This window comes from Rana temporaria, unplaced genomic scaffold (genome assembly GCF_905171775.1).
Source record: "Rana temporaria unplaced genomic scaffold, aRanTem1.1, whole genome shotgun sequence".
In the NCBI taxonomy this organism is placed as follows: domain Eukaryota; kingdom Metazoa; phylum Chordata; class Amphibia; order Anura; family Ranidae; genus Rana; species Rana temporaria.
Genome location: NW_024404697.1, coordinates 23,462 through 42,098, shown reverse-complemented (window position 1 = coordinate 42,098; position 18,637 = coordinate 23,462). Strand labels below are relative to the sequence as shown.

The following is an 18,637-nucleotide window of genomic DNA, read 5'->3' as shown; positions in this document are numbered from 1 at the left end:
AAAACATTCATTATGAACGTAAACATTATTTTAACCGTTACATCTGCCAAAATCTGGCCTTACCTCTAATGTTATGGTATGCAACAGCGATCTGGGAAATAATATAAGTGCTCTTAGAGAAGCCAGCATCAATAAGGCTTTGATATTTTTGTAGGGCCTCCTCAATCAGCTGCTGCTCGGTGTATATGTGTGCCAGGAAAAACTCCTTTATCCAACAATCGGGCAGAGAAAGAAACTTCAGCTGCAGAAGTAAAGAACAAAGCTCAGTAAGGAATGCCAGTCCTATTACCTACAGATTGTATTCTGATCACTAGCTGTCTAACCATTTTACCTATTTTTCTTGAAGGAAGCGTAGGAGCAATGGAAAGGTGAATATGTGCTGCTAGGAAAAGGGGGCATTTAAGAACAACTTTCCAGCATTGGTAAAGCAGAGGTTTGTTTAAGGGCCAGTTCACACCAGATGCAGTTCTGTGCGCATTTTTTCTGCACTAAAAAGGCATGCACAGTGTTTTCCATGTATTCCAATGGCACTAGTTCACACCATGCAGAAACTGACCGGAGCTGGACTGTATTGGTGCAGAAAAAAAAACCGAACTGCATCTGGGGTGAACTGGCCCAGAATATACCCTTTTCATACGTCTGGTAAAAAAAAAAAAAAAAAAAAAGGATATAAACATAACAAGTATAACAGAATTACTTATTTTCAAAATGATTATTACTTAGGAGCATTTATTCCAGACACAATCAGGCAACTGTCTGTGTGTGCGCATCTAGGCTTTAATATTATATATGAGAATATACACTATGACTTAAAGTCTGTGGACACTTGACCAATATTTTCTGACACTATATTGCCAAAAGTATTTGGACCACCTTTCAAATTTATGTGTTTCCACTAATAGGTTACTTGTCACACTCCAATATAAAAAGATAAAAAAAAATCTTCAAGAATAAAAAGCTGTTAAAGACACAAAGGGGTTTGGGGTGTGAACCTGCATATTGATACCCATGGTTTTGGAATGGGATGGCCAACAAACCCAAATAGGTGCGATGGTCAGTTGTATACAAACTTTTGGCAATATAGTGCATGCATATATCGAGTATTCTTCTCTTTAGCCAACAGGTAGAGCTTTGGGCACTTTATGGTTTCCACTATATTCCTTTGTTGTAGAAAGAAAAACGTCCGTTTAAGTAGATCAATGTGTAAAACATCACATACAAGTGAATCAGGGATGATTCACTTTATGGATGGCTCAGTCCAATGTTCCAATCAGGCAGAATGAGCCTGAAGGCATGCAATAGTTGTCCCTTTAGATACCCTTTAAGTTGCCATAATAAAGAAAGCATCCTCCCTTACAGTGGAACTGCCACTGCAGGGGTTAACTGCTGCTTGTTTATGTTTGGGGGACCGCGAAAAGCACTTTTACATACCCATTCATCACTCCCCTAATTTCAGGCAGTGGACTGTTGTTCAGCATCCCCTTGTCTAAGGAGGGGCTATGGGCTCTGCAGTGTACTCGATATTAGAGTGCATCCAAATGCCTTATATAGCATCCTGGAGGAAGCATGCGGGAGTGGAGGATTAAATAAAAAATATTTTCCGCTTTCTAAGTGAGGAAGTCCATCCTGCTGATGTAGAAAGGGTCAGAGACCCCCAACGCGGAATATGTGGCTGAAACTTGTCAATTATTCCCTGCCTCTATATAAACTTACTTTTGACATCTGTAAGAGGACTAAAGCGTTCCACAAAATATGGGGCAGATGGCTGGCTAGCCCACTGACCCTTTCCCCTGTACTACCATGACAGGGGTTCGCCTTGTAAGTATTGTATTAAAACAGGACCCTAGACCAGGGGTGTCCAAACTTTTTTCAAAGAGGGCCAGATTTGATGAAGTGAACATGCTTGAGGGCCGACCATTTTGTCTGACATTCTTTGAACCATTAAACTTTGGTCCAAGTGTGTTCGTCCGAGCAACTAATACACCACCCAAGAACAAGAATTCTCCTGCCTTTGTGGCTGTGAGTAAAGAGATGAGCTTGGGCGTATTATTTGGATATACCGTATTTATTGGCGTAGAACACGCCTTCACTTTAAGAGCGAAAAAAAAAAAAATAATAATAAAAGAACTGTGAAGCAAAATAAGGGTCAGTGCCCATCTGCAGCCTCACAAGTGCCCTTCTGCAGACCCACCATTGCCATGAATGTAGCCTCACCATTGCCAGGCATGCAGCACCATTTGCCAGGAATTCACTCACGAGCGCCAAAGATTAATTACAGGAGAATCTCCTGTTTACATAGCGGCGTCTAATAGAAAGTCCAGCCTCTTGATGGGCAAAACAGTCGTCCAATGGCAGCGCAGGACTTCCTATTACAGAGGCCGCCCGTAAACAGGAAATTCTCCTGTGTGTGTGTACGGCGGCGGCGCTCATCCACCTCCTCCCTGTCCCAAGGCATATACATCTTTTGTGGCCCCCGGGAGATCATCGGGGGCCACAAAAGATATACTGTCAAAACCGGAACACAATTGGCCCGCAGGCCGGACTTTGGATATGCCTGCCCTAGAAAAACAAGCATTTAACCCTTGCAGTGCTTGGGCAGTCCCATGCACAGGAGGATTTGACCTTTTCTCAGAGTTAAAAAGGTTTACTTGTTAAACAAAAATGTATACTTAATGTAATAAACAGATAAAATGTATTAGAAAAAAAATAAAATAAAACAATAAGATTGACCCACAACCATTACAGTTCCTCTTCAATCACAAGCATTCAAAACACAACTGACTTTCATGCGCTCCGAGTAATATTTTTTACCATTTCTTTGTCTGTAATTAGGTTGCAAAGCTCTAGCCATGTTCCCCAGTGCAATGGCAAGACGTGTGTCGCTTCCACAAACACATCCAAAGCTTCTTTGACCAGGTCCAGTTTCCGCAAAACGACCCCATATCTACACACAGAAAACAACTATGATATCTTGAAGAAGAATCATGGCTACAGGAAAGAACATAGGTTGTCTTGAGACTTACAGATAAAGTCCAAATCCATCCAGTTCCCTGGCTTTGTGCTTCTTACTAAGCTCTACTCGAAGTTCACGAAGAGCCTCATTCTTCACCTGGCCTTTCTCCAGAGGACCTGGAAACAGATGGTTATATTCCGTCAGTTTTGTTGCTTTGTACCCCATCGAAAAAAAAAAAAAAAAATCCATTCACTTTTCTCCTGGTGACACAAGAAGGGAGTGGAAAGATCTTTTTAGATGATTTTTTTTTTTTTTTTAATCAAAAACTTGTCAGAACGGATGTCCCCATTGGAAAATTAGTAGACTCAATTTGGTGGCAAAAGTAAGCAAACTAATGCCAAATTAAAAGTAATGCAACTTTTCTAACCTTTTGAAATTGCCTAATTGCTTATATTTGTGCATTTTATTAAAAGGGAGAAGTGTGCACTTCAAAACAAACATACATACTTATCTCCCTGCTGCAGCATTGGTCTGATGCTGCAGCTGTCCCCAAAAATATGACCGCTGATCACTCATTTCTTGATCCATTCTGACCAGGGAGTGGCGAGTATTAGTCACTGCTTACTAAACAGCCCCTGGAGTGACAGGCTGTGCAGGGGGCAGGAGAATTATATCTGGGTTACAGGAGAGCACAAGTGCACACTTGTCATCCACTAGCAGCAATCGTGTGTAAAATCCAATATGCTGATTGTACCTAAATTGATCAACTTGGGTACATTCAGCCTGCCCACACATGGTTTGAATCTCAGCTGAAACAACAGCCGAGATTCAAACTGTCTATGGCCAACTATACTTCCTCAGAAGTTTGCAATACACGCTCTCCTCACACCAATCAAATGCACAGCACATTATCAGCACATCATGATTACATTGGCTGCCTCCCATATAACATGTCTCAAAGAAGCCAGGCAGAAAAATGTAGGCTGAACAGTGGCTACATCTAATTAGACGCAGCCGCTGTTGATGAAGTCCATCTGCACTCTATAGTGTATAGGCAGCCCTAAGAGGTAATCTTCCTTATTTTGGAGAGGTTTCCACTCTCCAGTTTCATCTCTGGGACAGGAAGTGAAGAGAAAGCACAGCAAGAAGACACAAAAATAAAGTGACGGGGGAATTTAACCATTTGCTACTCTATCCAATACTAGAAATTAAGTTTTGGCTACACACAAAAACACTTAAAATCCATGGATGAATAAGCAATTCATGCATGTGAAGCTCAAATGTCTTCAATGATTCTAACAACATTCAATGCAATGGCACAATCCTTACACATTAGGTACACACACAGTAACTTTCTCATGGTATATATGCTGAATATAGATATAGATAGACTGGACATAAAAAGAATGACACATCAGTTTAAAGACATAAAAAGAGCCTTTATAGTTCCCCTTTAAAAGATGACACTGCAGTGTAAAAAAATCATGTGGTGCTGGGATGTGATAGGAGAACCATCACATTGGTGCATTTTTTTTTTTTATGTAATCACCAACATGCTGATCATTTCACAGCGTTAATTGAACTACAGGCTTTAGGCTGGGTTCACACTGGTGCGACACGACAGCCATCCTACTTTGGATCCAACTTTTCCCTGCGACTTGTAGCCGACATACGTCCGACTTTCAATGAACAGGGATCCGACTTGGATCCACGCCAATACCAAATACTGTGTGAATCTTGAGTGGGAACTCCACGCCAAATAAGATAAAAAAAACTGGCATGAGTTCCCCCTCCAAGAGCATACCAGGCCCTTTGGTCTGGTATGGATTTTAAGGTGAATCCCCTACGCTGAAAAATCCATACCAGACCCTTATCCGAGCACGCAGGCCAGCCAGGAAAGGGGGTGGGGACGAGCGAGCCCCCCGAACCGTACCAAGCCGCATGCCCTCAACATGGGGGGTGGGTGCTTTGGGGCAAGGGGGCGCCCTGCGGCCCCCCCACCCCAAAGCACCTTGTCCCCATGTTGATTAGAACAAGGGCCTCTTCACGACAACCCTGGCCGATGGTTGTCGGGGTCTGCGGGCAGGAGGCTTATCGGAATCTGGGAGCCCCCAGATCCTAGCCTTGCACCCTATGTGAAGGAGTATGGAGTACATCGTACCCCTACCCATTCAGGGTGGTCTTCTACTGACTTTGGGGGTCTCTTTGGCCTCTTCTTCCGCTCTCCAGTGCCTTCTGCCGGGCTCACCTGCTATCTTCTGCCAGCTCTTTTGCTAGCGGTGGCCCGGTCTTCTCCGTCATCTTCCTCCCTCTTTTCTTCTGATGTTGACACGACGCTCTCTCCCGATGTAATGCCGTGTGCCCGCAACGACTTGTATAGGCACGGGGCGTGGTAACTGGGTGGCCACACCCCTTATGACATCACAGTCCTATCGTGCCCCGGGACTGCTGTCACAAGGGGCGGGGTTACTGGGTGACATCACCCGGTGACCACGCCCCATGCCTATATAAGCCGTTGTGCACCGCGTACACGGCATTACAGTGGGAGAGGGCGTAGAGTCAACATCGGAAGAAGGGAAGAAGACGACAGAGAACACCGGGCCACCGTTAGAAAAAGAGCCAGGCAGAAGGCAACGGAGCGTGCGAGAAGAGGCCGGAGAGAGCAGATAAGTCGGAAAAGAAGACAGCATTACAGCGGGAGAGAGCGTTGAGTCAACATCGGAAGAAGAGGGAAGACGACGACGGAGAAGACCGGAGCACCATTAGAAAAAGAGCCTGGCAGAAAGCACCGGAGAGCAGGAGAAGAGGCCAGAGAAGTCGGAAAAGATGACCCCCGAAGTCGGAAGACCACCCCCGAAGTTGCCTAATAAATTACTTTTAAAACCTAGTGTGTTTTTTTTCGCTTGTTCCCACCCACTTTCCTGTCCGGCTGCGTGCTTGTATAAGGGTCTGGTATGGATTTTGGGGGGACCCCCCACGCCGTTTTTTCGGCATAGGGGTTCCCCTTAAAATCCATACCAGATCGAAGGGCTTGGTATGCTCTTGGTATACCCATGGCTTTTTTTATTTAAAAATTTGCGTGGTGTTCCCCCTCAAGCTCAGCAGAGCACACGTCGCATTGCAAAGTCGGAGAATGCAAGACAGCGTTCCGACTTCAATGATATTCAATGGGCTGAAGTAGGAGATTTTAAATTTCTGTCTGTCAGTATGTTTATTATGTGCTATTTAGGCTCTCTGGTTTAAACATATGTCCCATTCCAAAAGTATTCTTTTACCTTTTTAGTATCATGATTGTAAAGACATTTCATGTAAGAATCACATTGTAATTGTATGAACCTCTTACATTGCAAGGGGCGTGACGGTATCGCCGTCTGATATATCCCCCTAGCATCGAATCCGCTACTGAGGCTGTTAGATGCTATTCCCCGCCCACATCAATTGACGGACATATAAATATATCAAACTAGCGTGGTTGGGTACGCCTCCTGAGGACGTTCATTACGAAACGTACGTCGGGGCGGTACCTAACCACGCAAACGCACCTGTCACTTCCTGTACCGCTGGTTCCTACTATCGCTGAGGTGGAACGCACGCTTCAATACGCTTCAACACAAGTACAGCATACAGCGCCTCGGATTTCATATTCGATTCAACGCTACTGAGCCTCAGTGCCGGGTTTGAGGCACCACTAATAGTAAGCGGCCACTTGGCTCCCTCTGTATTTATATTTTTATTCTTATTAAACAAAGTTACACTATGTTTGGCATTATTCTGTTTTGCATGCACCAATCGGGATACCATTGATTGCAACCAACCATCATTGCCAGGACATATCTGATCTTACAGGTGATCCTGTAAAAGCGATTAATGTCCTCCTTTTTGGTATCAAAATAGGGGGCATTTCTTTCTGGTAAGGAGCCATCCTATTTATTCACTTCGGGTGTATGTCAGTATTATGGTGAAGGTGGATCCACATTTGATTGACAGCACACAACTTTCTTCAAATATCAAGGACTGTTTATGAGAATTTCTCTATTCTTGGTTGAATTGGACTTTTTTCACATTTGCCACTGGCAAACTACACTTTATTCAAGGACTTTTCTACTAGATCATCTAGTATCATTAGGTGTTACAGTATTATATATTTACTTAGTATTTTGATTTAAGTATTTATTATTACTAATTGTTAGCGCACCCACCCATCCAAATTTCACTGTTATAATCACTTGATTATTTTGGGTAGCAGCTTCACATTATATATATTCTTCCTATATTTTTTGGCGCGAGATACCACAATATACACTGAAGTAGGATCAAAGTCGGAACAAAGTAGTGCAGGGAGCATTTTCAAAGTGGGACAGACATGTGTCGGACCAGTTAAGATGGCTCCCATAGGGAAACATTGATTTTCACATGTCATGCGACATGAGCTCCCAATGTCGGAGCGTTTGTCACACCAGTGTGAACCCAGCCTTAGGCTGGGTTCACACTACTACACTACTTTCATCCTACTTTGCTCTGTGTTCAATGTTTCCCTATGAGAGCGTCTTGTAGCGTCCTACACAAGTCGGTCCGACTTTGAAAATGCTCCCTGTACTACTTTTGGTCCTACATTGATCCTACTTCAGGCCCATTGAATATCATTGAAGTCAGACCAAAGTAGAATCCTGTTCATGAAAGTAGGATGGATGTAGGACCAATGTAGGATAAATGTAGGACCAATGTAGCAGAGCAAAGTAGGATGAAAGTAGTGTAGTAGTGTGAACCCAGCCTTAAAGATGGACATTCTTCAGCGAAACTGGAGTAAGCAAAAAATTATGTAGCTCTGTTTAATCAGCTTCCAGGTTTTTATTCCCCCCTAGTTTAATTGAACAAGCTGAAGTTAGACACCGATTGGCAACCATGCACAGCTGCACCAGACTTAGTACTCTCCAGTTTTAGTAAATCAACCCCAGTTGGCCTTTCGCAGTGCTAGTGGGTTGTTGTGTTGCATAAATAGTAATCTCAGTGGGGTGGATTTACTAAAGGCAAATTGACTGTGCACTTTCCAAGTGCAGTTGCACTAATTTTTCACAGAGCTTAGTGAATGTAGTAAAGCCCTGCTGATTTCCATCAGTCAAATCGGATGCAAACAAAAATGCTGTTTTATTTTCTTGCACCCCATTGGGTATTTTTTTTTACAAAGCAACGCTTCACCACATTTACTATGCTCTGGCAAAAATTAATGCAACTGCACTTTCAAAGTGCAGCTCATTTGCCTTTACTAAATACACTCCAGTGTATATTTAATCAAAAAGGAAAGAAAAATAAACTTAACATATAAGTAAAACCTGCAACTGATTGTCAGAGTATTGCTTTTAAAACCATTATAAAAAGGCAACGTGTATATTTTTTCACTCAAATTCATAGATAGAAAATTGTTAAATTCATTAAATTTGATGGATATTTTGCCGCTGGAAACATTAAGATTTGATCACCGGCAATATTGTATGTGGTTCACAAATTAGAAAATTATTGAAGCATGTGCTAGGGGTGTGGGGTATGCAAAAGATTGGGAACCACTGTAATACAGCAAGATGTGTAAAGTAAAAAAAAGTAAAGTAAAAAAAAACACATGTCCTACATTCACACACCACTTTAGAAAAACAACTAAAATACATGCCATAAAGCACTGCCACTAACAAATTGTATAACAAAATGCTTACCCAAACTATCTACAGTTTCATCATCTTTTTTCTTCTCTCCAGACTAGAGGAAACAACAATGGTAATCATAATTAGCTGCTGTAGTTATTTACAAGGTAGCCAGATATAAATTCATGTGTTTGCTAAAACTGAAAACATTAAAAATGTACATTTAAAACGACTGTCTCTATTTAAAATAAAACCATCAACTCCCTGCATAGAAGCAATAAATACTTACTTGTCTCGATGATCTCCACTTCATTTACTCAAAATATTTTTAGTATTCTGCAAACTTGCCCTTTGTGATTACTTCCTTCGGCCCTATTGTCCTGAAGTGACACTGTCTGAGTGCAACGGGGACACCAACATCTAACCCTGCTGTGTTTGATAATGAACATTCTTCAGCACAGCTTGGATCTTCAAAAAAGAGTTTGGACAGCAGTATTCCAAATCCCCACTTGCTTTTGCTATACTCCCAGCACCCATTTTAATAACCACTGTTCCTTGGAAAACAAATTCCACATACACTGCAATGCATTTCACCAAGACATGTTACTATTAAGATGCTTGGTACTGCACTTTGTTTAACTGCCAAACACAATTGCACACCCAAGACATGTTGCTTGTGGTGTTCAATAAAACCTCAAATAAATCAGAAAGCGACTACACTAAAAAATCTGTTCAAGCTGCATGAAACCGGGTGGTTTCAGAAGGACCACGTTCACCTATCCTCATCCACTTCAGCAGTACCATTCATTAAAATTGGCACCAGTGCATTTGTGTTTTTATGTCCTTAACCACTTTAGCCCCGGGCCTGTTTTTCAGAGTCGGTGTTTACGAGACAAAACCATTTTTTTTTGCTAGAAAATTACTTAAAACACCCAAACATTATATATTTTTTTTTCTAACACCCTACAGAATAAAATGGCAGTCATTGCAATACTTTTTGTCACACCGTATTTGCGCAGCGGTCTTACAAGCGCACTTTTTTTGGAAAAAATTCACTTTTTTAAATTAAAAAATAAGACAACAATAAATTTGGCCCAATTTTAATGTTAATGTTACGCCGAGTAAAATGATACCCAACATGTCACGCTTAAAAATTGCGCCCGCTCGTGGCATGGTGTCAAACTTTTACCCTTAAAAATCTTGATAGGCGACGTTTAAAAAATTCTACAGGTTGCATTTTTTGAGTTACAGAGTAGGCCTGAGGCTAAAATTAATGCTCTCGCTCCAACGATCGCGGCGATACCTCACTTGTGTGGTTTGAATACCGTTTTCATATGTCGGCGCTACTCGCGTATACGTTCGCTTCTACGCGCGAGCTCGTCGGGGCGCTTTAAAAAAAAATTTTTTTGCTTTTCGCATTTATTTTTATTTATTTTAGAATTTTTAACACTGAAAAAAAAAAAAAAAAAAAATGATCACTTTTATTCCTATTACAAGGAATGTAAACATCCCTTGTAATAGAAAAAAGCATGACAGGTCCTCTTAAATATGAGATCTGGGGTCAAAAAGACCTCAGATCTCATATTTGGGCTTAAATGCAAAAAAAAAAAAAAAAAAAAATGTTTAAGACGCTGGGCGGGACTGACGTTTTGACGTCACTTCCGCCCAGCGGAGCTATGGGGACGGGCGAAGGAGATTTTTCCTTCAGTCTCGTCCCCACTCAGCTGCCGGATGGTCGCGATCTCCTCCGCCGCTACCGACGACTACGGTAAGCGGCGGAGGGCGCGGGAGGGGGGGCCCCTCTCCCGCCACCGATAACGGCGATCTCGCGGCGAATCCGCCGCGGAGACCGCCATTATCGTTAACACGGCCGCCCACAGTAGAGATGAATATCTCGATTGTGGCAGCAGCTGCTGCCGTTACCGAGATATTCATCTCTAAAGTGAGGACGTATAACGACGGTGGGCGGTCGGCAAGTAGTTAAAGAAAGGGAAAAAAAAAATCCAATGCATCAAAAATTTATTTTAGGACAATGGCATCTATGTACCTCTTAAACTTAAAAAAAAAAAAAAAAAAAAATGCCGATAATCACGTGCAGCGTTTTAACTTTGTTTAGATCTATCTATACAGTGTCTGACGGTGTGGAGGTTATTTATTAAAACTGGAGAGTGCAAAATCTGGTGTAACGCTGCATAGAAACCAATCAGCTTCCAGGTTTTATTGCCAAAGCTTAATTGAACAAACTGAAGCTAGAAGCCAATTGGCTACCATGCGCAGCTGCACCAGATTCTGAGTGCAAGTGTTTTAGTAAATCTATCCCAGTCTGTCTCTTAAAGGCAAACAGCTAAAACACACATGTGAGAGCCTTACATGTCAAAGGATTTGTAATTCTGTCCAGCCACATCTGCCAAACAGCACAGCCAGGAGGGCTACACCAAGTCAGGTGTTAAGATTAAGAAATACAGCGGTGTCACTTTTTAGTTTAGTCAGCCTGCTGACTAGACAAGAAAGAAGCATACACAAGCACCAAGTCAGCAACTCTGCATGTAGGAGTCCAATTACCTACAGATTCTGCCCCTCTCTCTTTCAGCTCAAATGCTGATGTGCGGTGACGAACAGGGGATGAAGAAAGATTTAGGAATGTATGCTAGTATGTTAAAATACATGTAAAACAGGAAATCTCTAGCGAATATGGCGATTTCCCTGTACAAAGGCATCTCTCCTGAGGTTGTCCTAAGAAATGCCACAAAATGTTGGATATATGGCTTGATTCCTCTGTCATTGACCTTGGGATGCTAAAGTGTTTCTACTTGACATCTGTTACACAGGAGAGGGTTGCTAATAAATCATAATTCATGTATTACATGAGATGGGACATATTACAGGTGATTTCATATGGGCCAGAGTGACTCATTCCTCTGCATAACAGACTGTTGAAATGCTAATGTCCCACCACCAGCCAGCTCTCTATTCTGAAGGTTAATTGATCTATTGTGTGTGTGAAGAAGACCTTAAGAGATGTGTAATGTATCGTGGGGAATTGCAGACGAGACACCTATTCACCTCCTCAGGCTAAATGATTAGATAATGGGCTCAGGTTAATTATTCTGATTGCTTTGTTGTTATTCTGTATTCTGTTACAATTAGTAATTAACTTCACTAATGTCATTATCTAAAGAAATGTCTTGTCAGGGTCGGCACCAGAGTGTCTACCGATAATCTGCATGGAAGTCCCAGTATGTGAAAAGGGGGTGGAGATTTAATTGTTCTTTGATTGATGATAAGCTTGTAAACTGTATATAACCAGCAGAATGCGGCCATTAAAGAGAGTCCTGTTTGAACTTACATACAGCCTGCCTGGTGTGTGTGTTCTTAATGGGTCCGAATGGCACATAGCTGTAATTCGGATCCCGGAACCTTGGATGACTGGACCATCAGACGTTGCAATCTGCAAGCTGACTCAATAGTAGCAGAGGAGTGTCGGGAGAGCAGAATCGAGCGAGCAAAGGGTCTCGTCACATCCTCTAATACTTGACTACTATAGGGGTTACCAACTTTTTTCTAGCTTTTCTGATGGCTTAGGACACCTTAGTTCTACACTTTGATTATGTCTGTCATGTATGGTGCTTGGCTCCCTCCTAGATTTCAAGAGACATTAATTTTTCCTGTGAGTGTCCTTACTTGCTCCTGAGCAGGTCTTGTCAATCTGTGTGGCCACTGTTTGAATCTACTGTTGTAGTTTTAAGTTGGGTTTACACCTTTGCACGAAATGGGCAGGGTAAGCCAAAGAGGTTTTGTGTTGCAACACTCTTTGCTAAACTTAATAAAGTAATGTAAAAAAAAAAAAACTGTTGGAATATAAAAGACACATGAAGATAGGGATTCACCTATAACTAAATAGTTTGGACGGATTGGCCTTATAACGCTACAAACAAAAATAGACCATGTTCTTACCAAATACCTTGAATACATGTACAGGAAGTAAGCTTTCTGACTCTTGCACCCTCGAAGGAAATAAGCAGCTCTATCATACTCTTTTAAGTCAAAATAAGACTTGGCCAATGTATAAGCATCCAGATCCTGGGCATCTTCCTGGCAAAGATAAAACATTTGTTATTTGGACTGCGGAGTACATCAAATTTAGCAAGCAGGGGACAAAAAATGGAGTCATTTTTTAAGCATCTAGAGAGATTAGATGCTTACTACGAGTAAGCATCTAACCATGATGTGAAACGCGTTAGCTATTTTTTGTCCCTGTATGTCCACTTTTGGCTTTGGCTTTGCTTACACAAGTTTTGGATGATTGTGCATTGCATTGTTTGGATTTTATTTTTTGTCATTTTCGCAATAAACTCGCCTTCACATAGTGTGGCAGTCCAGGATGTTTTTTTTTTGCATCACTTGTATCACATCTGCAGTCTCTTAAACACATTGCCAATAGTATTAGCAACATTTCTATTCGGTGCACCTCTAGCAGGCATGATACAGGAGATGGTTAGAGACTGCAGACATAGTACAGATGTCAGACTGCAGACATGATACAGGCGATCACTGCAGCCTCTCCAGTGCCCATCATATGCAGCCTCACCAGTGCCCATCATATGCAGCCTCACCAGTGCCCAGAAGCTAAACCAGTGCCCGTCATATGCAGCCTGCCAGTGCCTGGATAAGAGCGGCAATCTCAGTGTGAGCTGGGATTTGAATTGCCTGGGCCACAGTAACAATGTCCCGCCTCCTGTGATCAAGTCACACTAATTCAATGTCTCGGCATTGGATCAGTGTGCTGCCTATCACAGGAGACAGGGCATTCTTACTACGGCCCAAGCGATTCAGCTCTGTGACACACGGAGATCGCAGCGAGGAGAGAAGGAGGCAGGGAAGGTGGAGGGAGTGGAGGACCGGGCACGCCAGGTTGACACTCCTGTAATGGGCGACACCCGGGGCAGACCTTGCCTCCTTTCGGTATCGGATGTTTTTCCCTTTCGGCCGGATGAAAAAGACACAGTTTTCGTCCGATAATTTTCAGCAGCCAAAATTTCGGTGCACCTCTACTATGCAGGATTCACCCACTATAGGCTGCCTGTAAAAACTACTGGAGGGGTGAATATAAGACCAGTCATTCTGAACAAGGCGAGGGATCAACAGAGGGATTATTATAGGAAGCTCCTACACAGAGATAAAGTTTCACACTGGATTACAGCACCGATCTGAAGTAAATACACAAAGCACACCATGATGCAAGCAATAATACATGTCTCATATTTGCACAACCCAGAAATCAGCTTTAAAAAAGAGAAAGTATATAAAAGTTAAGTACCCTGAATGTAAACAGTACATACATGGGTTGGTTATTAGTCAATTTGTATCCTACTTTGCACACCTTCCCCAATCCGCTTTCTTAAAAGTAAGTGGGCAGGAAAAGTACTAAGCGTTTTCTGCTTCCAATGTACCACAAAGGACCTTTCTTAGCAAAAATAAGTAGGTACATTATCAGATGAAGAAGTGTACATACTCAAAACATACCTCAGTAAGTGCAGGCGTCGGTGGTAGCTCATTTAAAGGAATGGATTCCAATGAGAATGCAAGTTCGGACGCCCTGCAAAAGCCCAAAAAAAAAACCTGTAAGCGATACTTTTTTTTTTTTCTGAAAAATAACATTTTTAAACAAATCATATGATATCGTCATTTTAAATTCTTCTGCAGGTTAGCCTGGTCTGATGTTTTGGATTAAATAACAGCACTGGAAAAGCTGCAACCAAGTACAAATGAAGTTACCTTTAATGTACTTGATTAAGTTTTTTTTTTTAACCACCTGCCTTCCTGCCCAGGACAATTTTCAGCACTGTCACACTTTGAATGACAACTGCGCAGTCATGCAACACTGTACCCAAATTACATTTTTCATAATTTTTTTTTCACACAAATAGAAATTGATTCTGGTGGTATTTAATCACCACTGGGGTTTTTTTTTTTTGCCAAACAAACCTTTATTTCTGTTCTAAAACTTTACAAACAAGTTATTTTTCTTCACGGATGTGTGGTGATGAAGCAGCACTGTCGCAGAATAGTTGGATATCCGCGTTCCTTTCCTCACACTGACAGCTCTAAAGGAAAATAAATGCTGCCTTTGTTTACATGGGATTAGCTGTGATTGGATACAGCCGATTACATGTTAAAGAGCCACTGTGACTGACCCTTTACCTCGATCTGTGATCATCCAAGATCACAGAGCATTGGGGGGGCGGGGTTTAGGATGCCCTATCCGAACTGGACAACCAGGCTGTGGATGTCTTTCAGCTATAGTGTGGTTGGCAAGAGGGAGGCAGATGCGAACAGCTGACAAAAACCCAGGCGCCAGGGTGCAATTTTTCTAGCCCTGCCTTACGCCATTCAAAATTAATGAACACATTTTTTATATAGAAATGTCAAAGGAAAAATCCTTAAGCCACACATAACGACGCAGACCCATGTGCATGGAGTGAGAGCCAGGCCACGCTCCCAACATGATGATTAAGCTCTAGGGGCAGAGCGAAAACATGTTGGGGGGTGTGGCCTGGCTGGAGTTCAGGCTGAGGCTGCCATTCATCTGACTCCATGCATGATGTGCGGCTTATGGACCTTTTCCTTTGACATTGCTGCAGCCTGGAGCCAAGACGAGCTCCCTGTCCTTGCCTGCACTTACAGCTGTCTAGTTGGACTTCATCTCTACCTGAGCGTCACCTAAATGTTGCCTTGTTTATATACTTTAATGCAACTACAGTTTTCTGCGTTATTTCCTCAATATAAAACATAAATATCAGCAAGATGTATATTTAGTAAGGCCTTGTATAGCAATCAACAATCACTAATCAACACTCAGATTTAATTGATCTTGCCCCATCCAAATTTTGTGATGCAATAAGATTAAGGATGAGCTCCGGCGTGTTCGCATAGAACATGTGCAGAGCCCGCCAGGATGTCGGCACCCGCGCTGCGCTAATCACAGCCAGGGAGACATTGTCCGATGCTCGGCTGCAGAGATCGGGAAATGTCTGCCTGGCTGTGATTAGCGCAGCGCGGGTGCCGACTTCCTGGTGGGCTCTGCATGTGTTCTATGCGAACACGCCGGAGCTCATCCTTAAATAAGATCTAGCACATCAACATTGCCCTGTACACTGTCTGACAGACATAAGCTGGCCATATATTAATCTAAACTTTGATGTATGGCTTTTCCTGTTTGACAGAAGTCAATCGGGAATGCTAGGATAATTTGCCGATCAGCGGCTGCAGCCACTTATCAGTGTGTTCTGACAGCAGAGAGTCCTGCTGTCAGAGTACAATCCCCCCCCCCCCCCAATCAAACCACGGGCTTATCGGAGAAAAATAAATAAAATCTATAGCAACCTTTAGCAAAGCAGCTTACTATGGATGCTATTCGCATCCAGGGGCGATCATCTATCCTGCACACACCTGGCCTCAGTTTGCTGCAAAATACTTATTCACAAAGCCAAATTGGTTGAGGTGTGGACCCAACATCTACTTAAGCTCTTCAGGACTGCCCCCTGCACTTATACTGCAGCAGGGCAGTCCTGCTGTGCCAAATCATGTACATGTATGTTATTTAGTATTTCCGGGTAGGAGGCGAATGCCCGCCACCCCGGCTGTGCTGTCATTCACTATAGCACAAGCCGATCAGCAGGTCCCGGGAAATGTTTTATGACCAGAACCCACTAATCAGCTGAGCAAATGACAGAAGAAAGCCCTGTGTAGGTAAATTGGGGGTCCCCAACCGGTGTTAGTGGTGGTGCCTCTGCAACCGGGCCCTGAAGGCTGCCCTCAGTGGTGCGGCGAGAAGAGAGATAACTCACTGCCCACCCTGTTGCTCTGTCCTATCAGCAGGGCTGCGAAGACTGCCCTTGACAGAGCTACCGCCACAGGTAGAGATTACATTATCTCTCACCGCCTGCCCTCGCTCACTCTGGGATAGGACCAGCAAATGCGCATGTGCAAGTTTACTTGCTTGAACACCGCTGGGGAGAGGCTGCCAGAAGCAGTGTAACCATAAGTCTTTCACTGCTAGGGGGAAAAAAATAAAAGTACACACACACACACACACACACATTACAAGTTACCTTTACATTTTAATTAAAGTAACAAACTGCTACTGGTATTTTTTGGTGGCTAGTGACATTCTACATCTGGTGGCAGTATAGTGGGAAGCTGCATCTGGTGACATGTGATGGTAGGTAATGACAAGCTGCATCTGGGTGGCAGGTGACAAGCTGCATCCGGGTGGCAGGCTACACTGGCAAGTGATACTCTGGCAGCAGACAGAGACACGCTGCATCTGGGTGGCAGCAGACGGAGACACGCTGCATCTGGGTGGCAGCAGACGTGGCAAGTGACACGCTCAGGGCTCCCACTGATTCTGCATTATGGTGAGTTGAGCTATTTATGTAATAATAGAAATAATGTGCTTTAATCATCCTGACACCATATCAACCATGGCGTGACCATTGCTACAGTGGCAAGTGATACGCTGGCAGGCGACGAAGACACGCTGCATCCGGGTGGCAGGCTACACTGGCAAGTGATACTCTGGCAAGCGACGGAGACACGCTGCATCCGGGTGGCAGCCGACAGAGTCACGCTGCATCCGGGTGGCAGCCGACAGAGTCACGCTGCATCCGGGTGGCAGCCGACAAGCTGCATCCGGGTGGCAGGCTACACTGGCAAGTGATACTCTGGCAGGTGACAGAGACACACTTCATCTGGGTGGCAGCAGACGGAGACACGCTGCATCTGGGTGGCAGCAGACGGTGGCAAGTGACACGCTCAGGGTTCCCACTGATTCTGCATTATGGCGAGTTGAGCTATTTATGTAATAATAGAAATAATGCGCTTTAATCATCCTGACACCATATCAACCATGGCGTGATGATGATTGAAGCGCCAACACCAGCCACCACCCCCAACAAATCACCCGTGGCACGGGTTAGTTTGGGTGCAGCCTTCCATGACCACGCAATTACCAGTTAAAGTAGCGCATCACTAAATACCAAAAAGCGTGAGCATTAAGGGGGTAAAACCTTTCGCAGTTCAGGTGGTTAAAGAACGCCATCCTCCCAATAAAAGTCTCTTTACATTTCGGATCAGCGGATCCAGCATTGTCCTGTTCTCCCTCACAACGCTCTCCTACCACATCTCCCATCCCACGCCGCCATCTTCCTTCTTACACCATAGGGAGCTGACTGTCTGGCCCAATCTCACCCATGTGCACATAGAGACCTGGCACTGCCTCTGTTTACATGAATGGAGGGGGGAGTAATGCCTCCTCCTGGGATATGTGATGCTGGCATTCCAGGAGGCTGCAGGAAGAAAATAAACTAAGAAAATAAAACTAAATAACATAAAAACAAAAGAGTTTTTTTAATTTATTTAAAACAGTGGAGCCAGGGAGTGTTGAATGCTGCAAAGTGTTGTGTGTAAGTGCAGTGTGCTTTTCCAGGCACTCCTCCATAGAGCTGACACACATAATATCACACTCTCACCATTTCACGCTGTGTAGGAGGCCCCGCTCCCGGCACAACCAGCTCACGCTCAGCAGCTGCTTCTTAATTTCCCGGAGATCGGAGAACAGAGCACTCGTCGCCGCCATGTTTCCTAACCAGCGTCACCGATTGTGGCTTGACATCTTCCAATCAGGAGCCAGCTTACTGCTTCCGCAGTACCAATGTGCATGCCACAGTCTCGATGCAGAACCGCCCTAGGAGAGCTCTGATAGGTTGAGATGCCCCGGAGGGCGCCGTCACGTGACTGAGCGCGAATTATAACTGGGCGCTGCGGTTGGCCGAGTAACTTGTGTGGAGTGTAGTGTGGAAGTAATCACAGGTCCATGTTCTGTGTTGCGCTTCGGGTCGGAGGTTTGGCAGGGAACCAAGCAGCTAGTATAAGGACACGGAAGTTATTTCCCGCCTTCATAGTTTCTCATGACTTGTTTCCTTCCTTTACCTCAGATATATTGGGGCTGTACTGTGTTATCACTTCATGGTTTTGTCTTCTTTCCTAGTGC

The 18,637-nt window shown here is 43.7% G+C and overlaps 1 protein-coding gene across 1 annotated transcript; it reads right to left on the bottom strand.

Annotated features, from left to right (window-relative positions):
- Nucleotides 1-14: 14 nt before the first annotated feature.
- On the bottom strand, nucleotides 15-18,327 carry LOC120923025 (cell division cycle protein 23 homolog). Its single transcript, XM_040334887.1, has 7 exons — nucleotides 18,117-18,327; nucleotides 14,110-14,182; nucleotides 12,541-12,678; nucleotides 8,659-8,701; nucleotides 3,024-3,129; nucleotides 2,812-2,944; nucleotides 15-241 (listed from the first exon to the last, which is right to left on the bottom strand). Exons 1-7 carry the CDS (start codon nucleotides 18,221-18,223, stop codon nucleotides 38-40), a joined length of 804 nt encoding a protein of 267 aa, XP_040190821.1. The 5' UTR covers nucleotides 18,224-18,327; the 3' UTR covers nucleotides 15-37.
- Nucleotides 18,328-18,637: the final 310 nt, after the last annotated feature.

What these genes read in the sequence shown, in the direction of transcription:
- LOC120923025 (XM_040334887.1), bottom strand. Translation starts at nt 18,223, where the DNA reads ATGGCGGCGACGAGTGCTCTGTTCTCCGATCTCCGGGAAATTAAGAAG. An exon ending in GATGGATTTGGACTTTATCT is followed by an intron (nt 2,945 to 3,023) that starts GTAAGTCTCAAG and finishes TTCTGTGTGTAG; the next exon opens with ATATGGGGTCGTTTTGCGGA. An exon ending in TAATTACAGACAAAGAAATG is followed by an intron (nt 242 to 2,811) that starts GTAAAAAATATT and finishes TTACTTCTGCAG; the next exon opens with CTGAAGTTTCTTTCTCTGCC.